The sequence below is a fragment of the Thalassophryne amazonica genome, chromosome 1 (genome assembly GCF_902500255.1).
Source record: "Thalassophryne amazonica chromosome 1, fThaAma1.1, whole genome shotgun sequence".
In the NCBI taxonomy this organism is placed as follows: domain Eukaryota; kingdom Metazoa; phylum Chordata; class Actinopteri; order Batrachoidiformes; family Batrachoididae; genus Thalassophryne; species Thalassophryne amazonica.
Window position 1 is genome coordinate 17,470,720 of NC_047103.1, and position 19,842 is coordinate 17,490,561.

The 19,842-nt window shown below is 40.2% G+C and overlaps 1 protein-coding gene across 1 annotated transcript in view; it reads left to right on the forward strand.

Moving 5' to 3' along the window:
- apbb1ip (amyloid beta (A4) precursor protein-binding, family B, member 1 interacting protein) overlaps positions 1-19,842 on the forward strand; it is a 97,754-nt gene that overhangs the window by 67,019 nt on the left and 10,893 nt on the right. The window contains 8 exon segments of the mRNA XM_034166431.1: positions 750-870; positions 2,525-2,612; positions 2,686-2,829; positions 7,200-7,310; positions 12,877-12,975; positions 13,062-13,185; positions 13,273-13,334; positions 13,501-14,186. Of these exon segments, the coding sequence (XP_034022322.1) occupies positions 750-870; positions 2,525-2,612; positions 2,686-2,829; positions 7,200-7,310; positions 12,877-12,975; positions 13,062-13,185; positions 13,273-13,334; positions 13,501-14,124 (1,373 nt within the window). The 3' untranslated portion in view covers positions 14,125-14,186.

Consider the following 19,842-nt stretch of genomic DNA (forward strand, 5'->3'; position numbering starts at 1 on the left):
GCAGAAGACACACATCCACAGCATGCAACCCACACCTGCACTACTTGCTGGAGCTCCTCAGATGTGTGGTCTCCTCTGATGTCCATGCAGGGGAAAAAAGGTCAGCCACGTCTTTCATGTGGGTGACGGCTCGGCTAAGTTGGCTAGCTCACGCAGTAATTAAAAAAACCTGTCTCTCAAACAAGAGCGTGTTAGTTGGTGAACTAACCAAAAAGAAGTAGCAGGAGAATAACCACGGTCTAAACGCTTAGCAGAAAATGTGGCCAGATTTTGCATGTTTTTTTTTTGTGGTTGTTGTTTGTTTTACCTCTAGACTCCAACTGTTTGCCTCCATTTCCATTGTACCACTGATAACTAGCAATAGTTGACCTGTTAGCTACATCTGGAGCTGAACTCGAGAATTTCTTTAAAAATAAAGCTTATTCAGTACAATGCTTGTTTACACTGGGTGAAATTCTGTAACTCCATTAATGGTAAATGTCCACCAGGTGAAGCTATTGATCCATTTCACCAGTACAGGCTGGTGTGGGATGCAATGATAAACCTGTTGCTTATAGTCGTAGATGAGCTGAGTTGTAAACAGTTTATCAATTCAAAATATTTTTCTACAACTCAAGTAATTTTGATTTGAGTAAAATACATTTCACAGCCCATGATTATGTACTTCTATTTTTAGATTACTTTAACTTTGCTAAAAGACTACTTTAATATGACCACTGCTGACATCTATATTTGTTTGTTTTTGACAGAGCGCATGTTTGAGGACCACGAGAACCTTGTGGAGCCACTGCTAGCATGGACGCGGGACACTGAGAACAAAGTCCTCTTTCAGGAACGGGAGGAAAAATATGAGGTTTTCAAAACCCTCAGGTTGGTCCACTTCCCCCTGAAAGCTGTTTTTGGGAAACACCAATTAGGTTTAGTTCTTGAAAGACGGGATACTTTTAGCATGCAGCACACACACTGATCACACATGATGCTGGATCTAAAAAATACAACACGGGCTGCTATTTTTCTTGGCTTTGGTTAACCTTGGGTTAATTTATCTGTGTGCTGTTTCCTTCCAGCACCATCTGGTTATTGTCATCACTGAATAGTTTGAATTATGAGCTGTGTCTTTCTGCATGCAGGGTGACCTCTTACATTCATGTCTTCATTGTTATATTTCAGACAAGATAGATTCAGGCAAAACGCGTCCACCTCTGAGTATACTAATATAATCACAGCCTTTTATAATCACAAAGTATTTTAAGGGTTTGGTCTGTTGGCAAAGACAAATAGTCACATTACAGTGAATGGAAAACTGTGACATTTTTTGCCTTTCTTTTTAACTCCCATCATCCATCATCGCAACCCTCAACAAAACCTAGACCTCAATATCAATTTGTGTTCTGGCGTAAGACAAGAACAACCAAGTAGGATTTACTTTGGGTTTTCTTTCATCGTAACGTAAACACTAGTCTAGACTGTGATACTAATCCAAACAAGCAGACGACAAGGGTTTTAGAAACCTGTGAGCTCAAGTTTTCTGCTGATATTCAAAACACTCGTTTTCTTTTAGATAGTAATAATGCAGTGTTTTAGCCCGTAGGCCTATTCAAGGTAAACGTGCATGCATCCATTTTCTATACCCACTTACACCAATCAAGGGTCACGGGGGGCTGGAGCCTATCCTAGCAGTCATAGGACGTGAGGCGGGGTACACCCTGGACAGGATGCCAGCCTGTCGCAGGGCCACATATAGACAAATAAACACATTCACACCCGCACACACACCTATGGACAATTTAAAGTTTCCAGTTCACCTAACCTGCATGTCTTTGGATGTGGGAAGAAACCAGGACACCCGGAGAGAACATACACATTCACAGGAAGGTTACGCAAACTCCACACAGAATGGGTGAGAAGCGATCCCACGACCTTCTTGCTGTGAGGCATCAGTGCTAACCACTAACCAATGCCGCCCTGTAAACGTGCATGCTTATTTTAATGATGACACATCGGAAGTCCTGCAATGTAACAACTGCACATGTGCACATCGTGATGGCGATGCTCAAATGTTATATTGTGCAGCCCTAGACCATGGGATAAGTCCTCTATAGGCTCACCTCCGGATTCCGTAGAGTGATTCAGGGATACAGATGAGAGCCTCCAGTTCTGACAAAGATGACTTGCCCAGACAAGGTTGGTACCCATTTACAGCTGGGTGGACCAGGACAAAGCAGATGAAGCGTCTTATCCAAGGAGACAAACAGGTAGCTTGACCAGGAATCTAATTTATTGGCAGACTGATTTTTCAAAATAAGCATCATTGCATATTTCCAGTCCTCTTTGAGTGTTAATCTGCATAAAACCTGGAATAGACAAATTTCACTGAAATTTGTGGACATCTAGACCTTGTTGAGAAAGGACTTGTTTGGATTATCAGGGAGATGTAGATTCACAATCCTACTATCCAAGTACAAATAACACTGCTCCTTGAGGACAAACAGAAGACTGTCAGTTCTCTCTGAGTTATACACAGTTTGTTCCCGCAGAACTTTTATCTATGGAAGAAGGACAAGAAGGCTTTCAAAGACATAAAAGCCCAAGACAAAGAGATATTAATACAGGTAAACACACACAGACCAAATATTTCCTGTAGGGTAACATTTACTGACCTCATGTACCCCTTCTACTCTTAAGGAGAACTTTTGTGGGACCTCCATCATGGTGCCTGACCTTGAGGGAGTGCTCCACCTCAAAGAAGACGGCAAGAAGTCTTGGAAACAGCGGCTTTTTCAGCTGAGGGCCTCGGGAATTTATTACGTACCCAAAGGAAAGACCAAGGTTAGAAACCAAGAGGGAATGAAAATACTCTAAATCCAAGATATGTTGATGTGAGCAACAGTTCTGTCACACTGCCCACATCATGGACACCAGCTATAAAAGATGAGATTCACCAACTGTCTTCATATAAGTGTCTCACGGACACTGAGGTCTTTGCAGCTGGAAATATACAGTAGTGTTTAGAATAATAGTAGTGCTATGTGACTAGAAAGATTAATCCAGGTCTTGAGTATATTTCTTACTGTTACATGGGAAACAAGGTACCAGTAGATTCAGTAGATTCTCACAAACCCAAGAAGACCAAGCATTCATGATATGCACACTCTTAAGGCTATGAAATTGGGCTATTAGTAAAAAAAAAAAAAAAGTAGAAAAGGGGGTGTTCACAATAATAGTAGCATCTGCTGTTGACGATACAAACTCAAAAATACTATGTTCAAACTGCTTTTTTAGCAATCCTGTGAATCACTAAAGTAGTATTTAGTTGTATAACCACAGTTTTTCATGATTTCTTCACATCTGCGAGGCATTAATTTTGTTGGTTTGGAACCAAGATTTTGCTCGTTTACTAGTGTGCTTGCGGTCATTGTCTTGTTGAAACACCCATTTCAAGGGCATGTCCTCTTCAACATAAGGCAACATGACCTCTTCAAGTATTTTGACATATCCAAACTGATCCATGATACCTGGTATGCGATATATAGGCCCAACACCATAGTAGGAGAAACATGCCCATATCATGATGCTTGCACCACCATGCTTCACTGTCTTCACTGTGAACCATGACTTGAAGTCAGAGTTTGAGGGTCGTCTCACAAACTGTCTGCGGCCCTTGGACCCAAAAATAACAATTTTACTCTCATCAGTCCACAAAATATTCCTCTATTTCTCTTTAGACCAGTTGATGTGTTCTTTGGCAAATTGTAACCCCTTCTGCACATGTCTTTTATTTAACAGAGGGACTTTGCGGGGGATTCTTGCAAATAATTTAGCTTCACACAGGCGTCTTCTAACTGTCACAGCACTTACAGGTAACTCCAGACTGTCTTTGATCATCCTGGAGCTGATCAATGGGTGAGCATTTGCCATTCTGGTTATTCTTCTATCCATTTTGATGGTTGTTTTCCATTTTCTTCCATGTGTGTCTGGTATTTTTGTCCATTTTAAAGCATTGGAGATCATTGTAGATGAACAGCCTATACTTTTTTGCACCTGCATATAAGTTTTCCCCTCTCCAGTCAACTTTCTAATCAAACTACGCTGTTCTTCTGAACAATGTCTTGAGTGTCCCATTTTCCTCAGGCTTTCAAAGAGAAAAGCATGTTCAACAGGTGCTGGCTTCATCCTTACATAGGGGACACCTGATTCACACCTGTTTGTTCCACAAAATTGACGAACTCACTGACTGAATGCCACACTACTATTATTGTGAACACCTCCTTTTCTACTTTTTTTTTTACTAATAGCCCAATTTCATAGCCTTAAGAGTGTGCATATCATGAATGCTTGGTCTTGTTGGATTTGTGAGAATCTACTGAATCTACTGGTACCTTGTTTCCCATGTAACAATAAGAAATATACTCAAAACATGGATTAATCTTTTTAGTCACATAGCACTACTATTATTCTGAACATTACTGTACTTGATTAAATGATATAAATTTGTCCGTACACTACTGAGTTAGGTGGTGGTAGTACTATACAGACGATTTAAGCAAACAGGAAAGTTTTGGGGGAAAAAAAAAAAAAGTTATCCAGTACGGTTCATGTTATTGCACAGAATTTTATAATGAATCAAAGGATCTGTTTATTTCCAATAAATGTGCTTATTCTAGCTTAAGTAGTATGCTAGAATAACAGCCAAGCAATATCTTTTGCATGCTTCTTGCAGAGAAGGCAGACGGTCTTAGTGGGCGTGTCTTAAAGAGTAAGCAATGATGTAGGATGCGTCTAAGGTCAGGGTTTGCATCCTTCGAAGGCTGTGTTCTGTGATGATCTGGCCTTCGGAGACTGCTGTAAGAGCCAAATTCATAATTTAGTTAAAAACATTGAAAGTGTAATAGTGAAGATCAATATATTTCTTTAATTCTAAAAAGAACATATTGGTTAAAATGCATAATTCAGTAATGTAAAAAAAAGTTGGAAAAAGAGTAAATGAAAAGTCTCTGTATTTCAGCTTCCAACCAGATGGCTCCCCCTCACTAACAGGCTTAGTTAGTTTAGATGGGAAGTCAGAGATGTTGGAAACCCATAGAGTGTTTTGACCATGTGAAGTTGTTTAATTTTATATTTTCTCAGTAAACCTTTTAAAAAGAAGATCATCTTGCCTAACTTACATTTCAAATACTAGTTGCTTGACTGGCTTCAAAAGTGTGGTACAGAAGACTGAACGAAACACTATACACTATAACCACGGAGGCCCAAAACCAACAATTGTGAACAAAGAGAGTCCAACCTGTGAAGTATTATCTATAGCTTGTCCTGCCCCTTCCCTCAGTTGCCTGACAACCTTGACAGTTGCATGCAACAAACTAGTGTAGCAGGTGTAATCTGTACTTCAGTTATCATTTGTTCAGTACTTATTAATACATTATTTATAAACATTTCTCATTTATAATTGTACATGGAACCCCAAATTGTGTTTTTTCTTCAAAAAAATTGTTTATAATTTACCACTTTGTCTTGCACAATGACTCTTGGGATTGTTTGGGCTGTGATGGATGCTAGAGGTGGGCGGACCGATCCTAATATCGATACCAAAGCTGGTATTGATATTGAATGATCCTCGTGTAAAAAGATCCGATACTCAAGCTTTTTTCTCTCCCGCACACACTGACTGTAAGAGCAGCGCTGCACTGTGTCACACGCGTACGCTCCCCTCCCTCTGGTCTTTTGTTGTTGCACTGTAACTTAACTCAGCGGCGCCAGCCAACAGTCATGCAGGTAAGCTTAGCATGGCCTGCCAACTCAGCGCTCTCCTCGAGTCAGCCCTCGACCTCAGGAGATTTTGTTTTAAGTTGTGTTGAGTGATGTTTTTTTAAACAAAAATGTTGATTGTGATAAAGTATTTTGTTGTCACATACAATGCTTGGCGAAATTCTATGCTAGGTCTTTTGGATGCTTTGGATCTATGAAGCTTAAATATGAAAAAGTATCGGTATCGGCGATACTGGGCCTGTATTTACTTAGTATCGGATGAATACCAAAATTCCCGGTATCGCCCTCGTCTAATGGATGCACCTGAAGTATCCTTTGTTTTTGGTTAAAAAAAAAAATTCATTCATTGTCCGTATTCCATGGAGCCACTGAGACACATGAGGTCAACGAATGCAGCCTTTGAAGGATGCAGCCCCTGAACTGAGACACAGTCCTAGTCCTACTCATTCTCACTTCAACTTCTACATAGAAACAGGATCTGGATTCAAACACATTTATTGATTGCAAGGCAGTGATGTATTGATTGATTCCTTAACCTAAACATTGGGAGCTGACTGGCTGAGCTCCGAGCACTGCGACCAAATTGTCACACAAGCATGGTGATGTTGGAAAAGAAAATTATTTTGGCCGTCCACAAAGTAAAGGTGCCTTGACACCTGCATGAATTTGATCCACGTGCTGATATGCAATCTGCAGTGCCAAAGAGTAAGCTCTTTGAAAACTGTGCGTGGCTTTGTGCAAGTGTGCAAAGAAAATTTTGAAATGTTCAAAATCTCTGACATGCATTAATTATGTGAACATTGTGCAGTGTCAGTGCGAGGGAGCACAGCTCATCTGAATGATTATGACAAGATGTTAAATCTATCATAAACATAATTTTACAGATACTCATAAGAAGGAATGAAAATGCAACTGTTTTACCAAGTCATTACAATAGAAATATTACAAATAATTACCTTTGAGATGATTCCAAATGCATTCTCCATGTCATGAAGCGCACGAGAGAGAAAAAAGCTGCAGCTGTAGAAAATTCCTGTGATTCCAGAAGTGATTAGAGGTGGTTTCATCAGTAAACTCTGACAGCAAATGATTAATCCGCCAGAAAATAATTATTTCATATAAACGCAGCGTACAGCAGCACAAAGTGCAGCTTCCAGTGGAACACAGTGAGTCGCATTGGCACGACGAATTGTGTGACAGTGCGAGTGTTAAATACGTGAAAGTGTCAAGGTGCCTCAAGACGTAATCACTATCATGAGTTAACGCAAAAAAAACAAAAAACAAAAAAAACCCTCAAATGCATTTTTGCTGCACAACAGCTGTCACTATTTCTGCAGCGCCCTCTGATGGTCATAATCAGTATTCATGCATGTCACCATGTCTGCTGTCTGCTAGAAACCTCTAACTCTCGCACCTTTTTTGTCATTTTCCAGTCATCCCGTGACCTTGTCTGCTTTGTCCAGTTCGACAACGTAAATGTCTACTATGGCAAAGACCTCAAGAACAAATACAAAGCCCCAACAGACTTCTCCTTCGTCCTGAAGGTAAGTCATCTTAAAATAATAAAATACTCTGTGTACGACCCTTTCAGTCGCACAGTCTGAGAGGTTTGTACGAAACACATTAGGGAGGAAACACTGCAAGGTGCCTGCCTGCACAGCTGGTTGTTCAACACGTCTTCAGAGGCGACGGCCAGCATCACAGCTGGGGTTTTCTGGGTGTGAAATGAAATAAATAGTTTAATGTGAAGAAGTGAAAGAAGACAGTTTGAACTGATTCAACTGAAAGTGGTGAGAGGGGGAAAATGAAAAAAGTATTTTAATAAAGCACATGCTTTTCTTTGGAAAACCATTTTCACATCTGACAACGCAATATGTGTGTGTGTGTGGGGGGGGGGGGGCGCACTAGAGTAGTTTAAGATCAAAAGGTGCTGACTTAGTCTTTTTATTAAAGCGCACAAGGTTGGTGGTGAGGATGTGAAAGTGCTCTGTCTTCTCCCTTTTCCCCGTCTTCTTGTGTGGAAAACACTAGAATCAGCAAATAACGAGTTCCGAGACTCCAAAGACGCTTAACTGAAGAGTTGAATAATAACACATAAACCGTCAAAGTACTAGGAAACCCGTGAGAGACGACGGGGTCGAAACCAGCGGCTGATACGTTCAGTCAGACTGTTGTTTGATCGATTCGTGGAGCAGAGAACAGTGAGTAAAACAGCAGCTACTCAAAAGTGGAGAAACATCAAAGAAACACAGTGTGACTCCTCAACAAACACAGTTTAGTCCATAACAGAGAGCAAGTATGCATTTTTATACCCGAAAACTAAGAAAAAGCACAATACCACAAAAGCTTCAAACATTTCGATGGTTTCACATTGTTGGATCCAAGAATGGAACCAATGTTTGATTTTTGTTTTCTATGGTCACAAATACTGACTGAACTCTCCAAAACAAAAGCAATCCCTAATAATAAGTTCCATATAAGCGGTGCTGACCTTAGAGCAGATGCATTCTGCCCCCTTGTGGTAAAATGTGGTCCTGCTAAGATCAAATGCTTTGCTACGTCATAAAAACTTTTGTTAAAAAAAAAAATAAATAATAATAATAATTTACATGTTCAAAAGAGCCATAGAAATGGCTTCAATAATTAGTTCAACAATCAGAACTTGTATTTTAAAATTATGCAACAAATATTTAAACCTGTTTTGTAAATCTGCTGGTTAACAAGTTTATTTAATATGACTTTTTTGTTTTCAGTTTACTTTAAATATGTGTCTTTATTCATTTTTTTAAGAAAACAGATAGATAAACTTAATATTTTATATTTTAACTAACCAAATATAATTTTGTGGTACCTGTCGAGGGAAAAACAAAGTGAATTAAAGTCAGTTAAATTAAATTAAATTCTGTTTCTTTTTTTTTTTTTGTATTATCATGAGTGAAACTGCGTGCATTCTGTGTTGCTGGTGTTTTCATGTAAAATTAAATTAATAAATTTTAATTAAATTACTATTCAAGTAAAATGAATTACAAATTCATGAATTTATATTTAACAGGAAATTTTAATTAAATAACTAAAAAAAAAATTACATAAATAGTACACTTAAGAACTCATCTGTTATAAAAGGGCATGTGGTTTCTAAGCAGTTTTCTTGTTTTGACATCTTTCCACCTTGACCTGATCAAAGGACAGCATCTACATGATACAATTGTATTTTGTCTGAATATGTGGCATTATCAATGAGTGAGCGCCCCCTGCTGCTAACTAAAGAAAACAGTTTCAAAGATTTCAGTTTTATCAATTGAACATTTGTCTGAGGACCAGATTAATGAAAGATCAAATCAAATCAACTTTATTTATACAGTGCCAAATCACAACAAACAGCTGCCCCAAGGCGCTTTATATTGTAAGGCAAGGCCATACAATAATTATGTAAAACCCCAACGGTCAAAACGACCCCCTGTGAACAAGCACTTGGCGACAGTGGGAAGGAAAAACTCCCTTTTAACAGGAAGAAACCTCCAGCAGAACCAGGCTCAGGGAGGGGCAGTCTTCTTCTGGGACTGGTTGGGGCTGAGGGAGAGAACCAGGAAAAAGACATGCTGTGGAGGGGAGCAGAGATCGATCACTAATGATTAAATGCAGAGTGGTGCATACAGAGCAAAAAGAGAAATAAACACTCAGTGCATCATGGGAACCCCCCAGCAGTCTAAGTCTATAGCAGCATAACTAAAGGATGGTTCAGGGTCACCTGATCCAGCCCTAACTATAAGCTTTAGCAAAAAGGAAAGTTTTAAGCCTAATCTTAAAAGTAGAGAGGGTGTCTGTCTCCCTGATCTGAATTGGGAGCTGGTTCCAGAGGAGAGGAGCCTGAAAGCTGAAGGCTCTGCCTCCCATTCTACTCTTACAAACCCTAGGAACTACAAGTAAGCCTGCAGTCTGAGAGTGAAGCGCTCTATTGGGGTGATATGGTACTATGAGGTCCCTGAGATAAGATGGGACCTGATTATTCAAAACCTTATAAGTAAGAAGAAGAATTTTAAATTCTATTCTAGAATTAACAGGAAGCCAATGAAGAGAGGCCAATATGGGTGAGATATGCTCTCTCCTTCTAGTCCCTGTCAGTACTCTAGCTGCAGGATTTTGAATTAACTGAAGGCTTTTCAGGAAACTTTTAGGACAACCTGATAATAATGAATTACAATAGTCCAGCCTAGAGGAAATAAATGCATGAATTAGTTTTTCAGCATCACTCTGAGACAAGACCTTTCTAATTTTAGAGATATTGCACAAATGCAAAAAAGCAGTCCTACATATTTGTTTAATATGCGCATTGAATGACATATCCTATATCAAAAATGACTCCAAGATTTCTCACAGTATTACTAGAGGCCAGGGTAATGCCATCCAGAGTAAGGATCTGGTTAGACACCATGTTTCTAAGATTTGTGGGGCCAAGTACAATAACTTCAGTTTTATCTGAGTTTAAAAGCAGGAAATTAGAGGTCATCCATGTCTTTATGTCTGTAAGACAATCCTGCAGTTTAGCTAATTGGTGTGTGTCCTCTGGCTTCATGGATAGATAAAGCTGGGTATCATCTGCGTAACAATGAAAATTTAAGCAATGCTGTCTAATGATACTGCCTAAGGGAAACATGTATAAAGTGAATAAAATTGATCCTAGCACAGAACCTTGTGGAACTCCATAATTAACCTTAGTCTGTGAAGAAGATTCCCCATTTACATGAACAAATTGTAATCTATTAGATAAATATGATTCAAACCACTGCAGCGCAGTGCCTTTAATAGCTATGGCATGCTCTAATCTCTGTAATAAAATTTTATGGTCAACAGTATCAAAAGCAGCACTGAGGTCTAACAGAACAAGCACAGAGATGAATCCACTGTCTGAGGCCATAAGAAGATCATTTGTAACCTTCACTAATGCTGTTTCTGTACTATGATGGATTCTAAAACCTGACTGAAACTCTTCAAATAGACCATTCCTCTGCAGATGATCAGTTAGCTGTTTTACAACTACCCTTTCAAGAATTTTTGAGAGAAAAGGAAGGTTGGAGATTGGCCTATAATTAGCTAAGATAGCTGGGTCAAGTGATGGCTTTTTAAGTAATGGTTTAATTACTGCCACCTTAAAAGCCTGTGGTACATAGCCAACTAATAAAGACAGATTGATCATATTTAAGATCGAAGCATTAATTAATGGTAGGGCTTCCTTGAGCAGCCTGGTAGGAATGGGGTCTAATAGACATGTTGATGGTTTGGAGGAAGTAACTAATGAAAATAACAATCGGAACAATCGGAGAGAAAGAGTCCGGCATCACTGAAAGCAGCCAAAGATAACGATACGTCTTTTGGATGGTTATGAGTAATTTTTTCTCTAATAGTTAGAATTTTATTAGCAAAGAAAGTCATGAAGTCATTACTAGTTAAAGTTAAAGGAATACTCGGCTCAATAGAGCTCTGACTCTTTCTCAGCCTGGCTACAGTGCTGAAAAGAAACCTGGGGTTGTTCTTATTTTCTTCAATTAGTGATGAGTAGTAAGATGTCCTAGCTTTACAGAGGGCTTTTTTATAGAGCAACAGACTCTTTTTCCAGGCTAAGTGAAGATCTTCTAAATTAGTGAGACGCCATTTCCTCTCCAACTTACAGGTTATCTGCTTTAAGCTGCGAGTTTGTGAGTTATACCACGGAGTCAGGCACTTCTGATTTAAGGCTCTCTTTTTCAGAGGAGCTACAGCATCCAAAGTTGTCTTCAATGAGGATGTAAAACTATTGACGAGATACTCTATCTCACTCACAGAGTTTAGGTAGCTACTCTGCACTGTGTTGGTATATGTCATTAGAGAACATAAAGAAGGAATCATATCCTTAAACCTAGTTACAGCGCTTTCTGAAAGACTTCTACTGTAATGAAACTTATTCCCCACTGCTGGGTAGTCCATCAGAGTAAATGTAAATTTTATTAAGAAATGATCAGACAGAAGGGAGTTTTCAGGGAATACTGTTAAGTCTTCAATTTCCATACCATAAGTCAGAACAAGATCTAAGATATGATTAAAGTGGTGGGTGGACTCATTTACATTTTGAGCAAAGCCAATTGAGTCTAATAATAAGATTAAATACAGTGTTGAGGCTGTCATTCTCAGCATCTGTGTGGATGTTAAAATCGCCCACTATAATTATCTTATCTGAGCTAAGCACTAAGTCAGACAAAAGGTCTGAAAATTCACAGCGAAACTCACAGTAGGATGTGGACCGCTCCTGGCTCCAGGGCCTACAACTAGTCACGACTCATTTAACTACTAAAAAGATGCAACTATGTTCTGGTGAGGTCTGATTGGTCACTTACCACATGCTACCTGATCAAAATTTCAAATACAACAGTTGCAGTCTCAAAGTCTCTTACAGCAATAATAAATGAGGAACTTAACTGATTATGCTAGCACACACACTCACACACGAGCTCTTTATCATTGTCGGCCCAACATGATGTTTTTTTCTTAAAGGTGTCTTAAATGTCACTTCAAACATTAATTTAACAGCCAACAACTACTTTCTATGAAAAGATTTTGTGGCTTAATGGAGTCTTGTGCAGAGAAGCAACACTCCCTCTGCGCTATGAGCTTTTCTGTTCCATGTTTACAATCACAGTCCAGTTGCATGTGTACATTTTGTGCATGTGGGTCCTACCCTATGAAACCATTGATCCTCTACATTTATAGACAGAACTCACTATTCACCACATAACTGTTGAATTCTTTTCCAAGATGTCAGACAACAGCTACTTTACAGAAATATGTCCAAGAATCACATTTAGAGGCTAAAAACATCACTGACTAAACAGATGATTGGACTACAGAATCCACATCTGGGTTTATATTATGCCCTATGGGAGGAGGGGCGAGGGGGTTGGAGAGGCATGGCCAAGAAGGAAAATTTGTTTTTAATTCTGTAAACAATGTAGCAGAAAAATAATTTTGGGCAGCTGTAGGTTCACAGGAGTCTGATCAGTTTTTTTTTTACATGTGCACTTTTGATTAGCATTTTGGATTTTTTTGGCCTGATCTTGTGGGTACCTATTGTTTCTACAGCATCCTCAAATCCAGATGGAGTCTCAGTACATCAAGTACCTTTGCTGTGATGACGCCTGGACCATGAACCTGTGGGTAACTGGAATACGAATTGCAAAAGTAAGTTTCAACACATCAGTATTTAATAAATCGGGTTTTAGTTCCACTAAACTGCAACATTCAAAGTCTGTTTCTGGCTCTTCCAGTACGGTGCGGCATTGTACGAAAACTACAAAACAGCTGAGAAGAAGGCGGCCATCACCTCTGTGTGGACCAATCGCAGCACTCCATCAAGTTCCAGCTCCTCAACACCCTCCCCCACCATCAAAGGTGATACAGCATCTCCTCTTATTATTACGGTATATGTGACCAATGCACCAGCTATAATGTTTCTTGGTGTTTCTCTTTGAATTACAGCTACAGCAGTGAGCCAGGCTAATGGACACGCCCCCCAACCTAAACCAGGGCCTGTATCAACGGTACGTCAGTGTTCACATATTATTTCATTGACCCAAAAAAAGATGGGGTTTTTTCCCTGAAAAATAATGAAGGGGCTAATAATTAATTAAATAATAATTCAGGACACGGTACACAATGGGAACTTAAGTTGAATGAACTATTGTGATGTTTATTTTGTCTCCTCAGGATTTAATGCCGCCTCCACCTCCACCACTGACTGAGATCCTTCCCCCGCCACCACCTGACCCAGTCCTCCCACCTCCACCTCCACCCGTATCTGCCAAGACCTCTCCCAAACCGTCGCTCCCCACTCAGCGCCGCCTGCCAACTAATTTCCCCCCACCTCCAACTGCAATAGACAACCTCCCTCCCCCACCGCCGCCTCCGCCCACTGATGACATGTTTGAGGCTCCCCCAGACTTTCTCCCTCCGCCTCCTTCAGCCGCTGCCTTTAGATCCCTGCCACCTCCACCAGCAGTCAACACTCTTCCACCACCTCCTCCTCCTCCAGCGGTTTTCAAAGGGATGGACCAGTCGTTGCCTCCTCCACCAGCAGATCCAGAGTTTTTACCACCTCCTCCACCACAGCAGGCGTTTACAGGAGGAGGAGCTCCTCCACCTCCACCGCCTCCACCTGTTGCTGCAGCTGACCCCCCGAGACCAGTGTTGCGGCCTGTTGGCTCAGTGAAGAAGATGCCTCCTGCTCCCCCAAAGAGGACTACACCATCGCTGCATGGAGGAGGAGGTGGAGGAGGAGACTTTATGTCAGAATTGATGCAAGCTATGAATAAGAAGCGCAACAATCATTAGCCCGAACAAAGACACTGGAGGAACTTTAACTGCACAACGAACATCGCAACCCTGAAACAGCTGTTCCTCAGTTTATGTGAAACAGCTCATTTTCACACACTTCTCCAAGCTGAAGCAAGTGTGAACCGATTAGTTCTAACGAATCACTTCAACAAACTGTGTATCTGAGGCATAGGCCTGCTTTTTGTCGAGGGAAATGGTTAACTCTTAAAAGCTAAAACAAAAAAAAAAAAAACTTTACAAAAGGTGGTTCATAGCAGGTTGTGCAGTCGAGTGTACATCAGCCAAAACTATATATATATAAAATATAAAAATCTGATGTGATTTTTTTCGGTAGGGTTGGGGGGTAAGAACATAAATTTGTTGCTGTCAAGACATTTCCTTCAGAACTATAGATATTTGTACACATTTTCATGGAGGGCTACTGTGAAAACGCATTGTGTGTTTCTTGAGAAAAGACTATCTGTGGTGGTAATAAATACATCCTCCCTTCAAATTTCTGATGGAATGACAGACACCGTACAATCTGATTCTTTCTGAATTTGCCTGGCAAGTGAAAATCTGCTTGCGCTAGATTTTTAAAACAGGCACTATGAGCTCCAGCTTCTACACCCTCATTCCATCTGATAATCAGTATTGCTCCTTAAATATGGTATGAAATCCTCTGAGGTGTGCACTGATTAACTTTAATACGATTTGTAAAAGCACAGAACACAGCGAGTGAACTGCCAGACAAATTAATCTGTCCCCGACAGTCCACCCTCCCGTTAACATGCTGCTACAACTCACCACATTAGAAGGGAACATAATGAGGACAAACCCAGTGGAGTGAACTGAAGTGGTGAAGTTTGATGCACCATATCAATCGAAAATGTAACTTTGTTTTGCCTATATAATATCTCACAGGTGTGGGTGCCACCTGTTGGATGGTTAGTGGATGCTGGATTGATGGTGGATTAGGAGCAGGTGAGGTGGTCAGACCATTGACGCACAGTAATATGCACTAAATCAGACACCTAACTGTTACATTCCAAAACTTAACTCAACCTTTATTTCTAAAGCACGTTTAAGGACAGCAGTCAAAGTGCTGCACATAATTAAAAAATGGGCACCAAGTAACCCCTAATTGTGAATAAATGAATTTAAAATAACAATACATTACAACAGCCAATAAAACAGATAAAAGACAAAGCAAAATAAAGAGTAAAAAGTAGTAGGAAATTATTTTATTTTATTTACACAGCACCAAATCACAACAAAGCTGTCTCAGGTGCAACGCAAAAGTAAGGTCTAACCTTACCAACCCCTAGCGCAAGCACAAAGGCAACAGTGGTAAGAAAAAACTCCCCCTGGTGATATTGAGGAAGAAACTCAAGCAGACCAGACTCAGTGGGGTGACCATCTGCTTGGGCTATGCTACCAAAATACTACAAATAAGGTAAATTTGTCAGCATTAAGCAACAGGAAAAACAGAAGAAATACATAGAAATGTAAAACTAAAGAAATAAACTTATTTAAAAGACTTAATCAGGGATAATGTTCTAAAATGCAAATCCACACAACCCTCCAGAAATGATTCTGTGAATGTAACTAAAGCAGAGACATCTTCATTCTCTCTCTTTCAAGATATGTCCTTTTGAAGTTTCATGAAGGTTATTTAATTCACACAGTTGTTTTTTTTCCCCATTACTCATAACATGCCATTTATCTAGTGTGGACTGTGGGAGCCTTGTTCTGCTGCAGGAGAATTTAGGTGAACTTTCCCCACCGCAGGATAACTTTTCTCATATCTACATTCTCCTGCTGCAGGATAATGTAGGAAAACTTCCCCTGCTGCAGGATAACTTTTCTAATATCCATGTTCTCCTGCTGCAGTGTGCCATGCAGCGAGTGCTACAGGCACACATTTTGTAGGGCAGACCGGGACCGTTATCCCCCAGAAAATTTTTAAATTTATAACTCTCTGAAACACTGTTGCCTGCATTTTGAGGGCCAAATTTTGTGAAGTAGTATTAATATGTTGCATAACTAGACAATCATGTAACAGCTCAAAAAATGGTTTTAATAACACTAAACCATATAGAGATCGGATTGAAATAATCAATTCTGATTCTTAAGAATCGGAATTGAATTGATTCTTGACAAATGAATCAATACTGAGCTCTACTCAGTATTTCTTGCTTGCCTCTACTGGTGGTTGGCTCTCACTGCGGTATTGTATCACTTCCTGTTCCGGAGCACAGCGGTGTTTTGCTGTATCTGTTAGCTGTTTAATCTGGGCAGTTAGATTGATCTAGTTATCTAGATTACGATTTGTTTCCCAGTGTAATCTTTACGTGCCTTAACTAAAGCACTCCTTCTGCTGAATCACCTCTAAATTATTTACACATTATTCACTTTGCGTGTTTTTAGGAATCCGCTAGCTTAGCGTAGCTACTAGCTCTTAGCCGATTTAACATGGCGGCTTCTCCTGTCTCTCCCGCACTTTTCTGCTCTGGGTGTGAAATGTTTAGTTATTCCTCGGCCTCCTTTAGCAGTAATGGTACTTGTAATAAGTGTAGCTTATTCGTAGCTTTGGAGGCCAGGCTGGGCGAATTGGAGACTCGGCTCCGCACCGTGGAAAATTCTACAGCTAGCCAGGCCCCTGTAGTCGGTGCGGACCAAGGTAGCTTAGCCGCCGTTAGTTACCCCCTGGCAGATCCCGAGCAGCTGGGAAAGCAGGCTGACTGGGTGACTGTGAGGAGGAAGCATAGCCCTAAACAGAAGCCCCGTGTACACTGCCAACCCGTTCACATCTCTAACCGCTTTTCCCCACTCGACGACACACCCGCCGAGGATCAAACTCTGGTTATTGGTGACTCTGTTTTGCGAAATGTGAAGTTAGCGACACCAGCAACCATAGTCAATTGTCTTCCGGGGGCCAGAGCAGGCGACATTGAAGGAAATTTGAAACTGCTGGCTAAGGCTAAGCGTAAATTTGGTAAGATTGTAATTCACGTCGGCAGTAATGACACCCGGTTACGCCAATCGGAGGTCACTAAAATTAACATTAAATCGGTGTGTAACTTTGCAAAAACAATGTCGGACTCTGTAGTTTTCTCTGGGCCCCTCCCCAATCAGACCGGGAGTGACATGTTTAGCCGCATGTTCTCCTTGAATTGCTGGCTGTCTGAGTGGTGTCCAAAAAATGAGGTGGGCTTCATAGATAATTGGCAAAGCTTCTGGGGAAAACCTGGTCTTGTTAGGAGAGACGGCATCCATCCCACTTTGGATGGAGCAGCTCTCATTTCTAGAAATCTGGCCAATTTTCTTAAATCCTCCAAACCGTGACTATCCAGGGTTGGGACCAGGAAGCAGAGTTGTAGTCTTACACACCTCTCTGCAGCTTCTCTCCCCCTGCCATCCCCTCATTACCCCATCCCCGTAGAGACGGTGCCTGCTCCCAGACCACCAATAACTAGCAAAAATCTATTTAAGCATAAAATTCAAAAAGAAAAATAATATAGCACCTTCAACTGCACCACAGACTAAAACAGTTAAATGTGGTCTATTAAACATTAGGTCTCTCTCTTCTAAGTCCCTGTTGGTAAATTATATAATAATTGATCAACATATTGATTTATTCTGCCTTACAGAAACCTGGTTACAGCAGGATGAATATGTTAGTTTAAATGAGTCAACACCCCCGAGTCACACTAACTGTCAGAATGCTCGTAGCACGGGCCGGGGCGGAGGATTAGCAGCAATCTTCCATTCCAGCTTATTAATTAATCAAAAACCCAGACAGAGCTTTAATTCAATTGAAAGCTTGACTCTTAGTCTTGTCCATCCAAATTGGAAGTCCCAAAAACCAGTTTTATTTGTTATTATCTATCGTCCACCTGGTCGTTACTGTGAGTTTCTCTGTGAATTTTCAGACCTTTTGTCTGACTTAGTGCTTAGCTCAGATAAGATAATTATAGTGGGCGATTTTAACATCCACACAGATGCTGAGAATGACAGCCTCAACACTGCATTTAATCTATTATTAGACTCTATTGGCTTTGCTCAAAAAGTAAATGAGTCCACCCACCACTTTAATCATATCTTAGATCTTGTTCTGACTTATGGTATGGAAATAGAAGACTTAACAGTATTCCCTGAAAACTCCCTTCTGTCTGATCATTTCTTAATAACATTTACATTTACTCTGATGGACTACCCAGCAGTGGGGAATAGGTTTCATTACACTAGAAGTCTTTCAGAAAGCGCTGTAACTAGGTTTAAGGATATGATTCCTTCTTTATGTTCTCTAATGCCATATACCAACACAGTGCAGAGTAGCTACCTAAACTCTGTAAGTGAGATAGAGTATCTCGTCAATAGTTTTACATCCTCATTGAAGACAACTTTGGATGCTGTAGCTCCTCTAAAAAAGAGAGCTTTAAATCAGAAGTGCCTGACTCCGTGGTATAACTCACAAACTCGTAGCTTAAAGCAGATAACCCGTAAGTTGGAGAGGAAATGGCGTCTCACTAATTTAGAAGATCTTCACTTAGCCTGGAAAAAGAGTCTGTTGCTCTATAAAAAAGCCCTCCGTAAAGCTAGGACATCTTTCTACTCATCACTAATTGAAGAAAATAAGAACAAGCCCAGGTTTCTTTTCAGCACTGTAGCCAGGCTGAGAAAGAGTCAGAGCTCTATTGAGCTGAGTATTCCATTAACTTTAACTAGTAATGACTTCATGACTTTCTTTGCTAACAAAATTTTAACTATTAGAGAAAAAATTACTCATAACCATCCCAAAGACGTATCGTTATCTTTGGCTGCTTTCAGTGATGCCGGTATTTGGTTAGACTCTTTCTCTCCGATTGTTCTGAGTTATTTTCATTAGTTACTTCATCCAAACCATCAACATGTTTATTAGACCCCATTCCTACCAGGCTGCTCAAGGAAGCCCTACCATTATTTAATGCTTCGATCTTAAATATGATCAATCTATCTTTGTTAGTTGGCTATGTACCACAGGCTTTTAAGGTGGCAGTAATTAAACCATTACTTAAAAAGCCATCACTTGACCCAGCTATCTTAGCTAATTATAGGCCAATCTCCAACCTTCCTTTTCTCTCAAAAATTCTTGAAAGGGTAGTTGTAAAACAGCTAACTGATCATCTGCAGAGGAATGGTCTATTTGAAGAGTTTCAGTCAGGTTTAGAATTCATCATAGTACAGAAACAGCATTAGTGAAGGTTACAAATGATCTTCTTATGGCCTCGGACAGTGGACTCATCTCTGTGCTTGTTCTGTTAGACCTCAGTGCTGCTTTGATACTGTTGACCATAAAATTTTATTACAGAGATTAGAGCATGCCATAGGTATTAAAGGCACTGCGCTGCGGTGGTTTGAATCATATTTGTCTAATAGATTACAATTTGTTCATGTAAATGGGGAATCTTCTTCACAGACTAAGTTAATTATGGAGTTCCACAAGGTTCTGTGCTAGGACCAATTTTATTCACTTTATACATGCTTCCCTTAGGCAGTATTATTAGACGGTATTGCTTAAATTTTCATTGTTACGCAGATGATACCCAGCTTTATCTATCCATGAAGCCAGAGGACACACACCAATTAGCTAAACTGCAGGATTGTCTTACAGACATAAAGACATGGATGACCTCTAATTTCCTGCTTTTAAACTCAGATAAAACTGAAGTTATTGTACTTGGCCCCACAAAT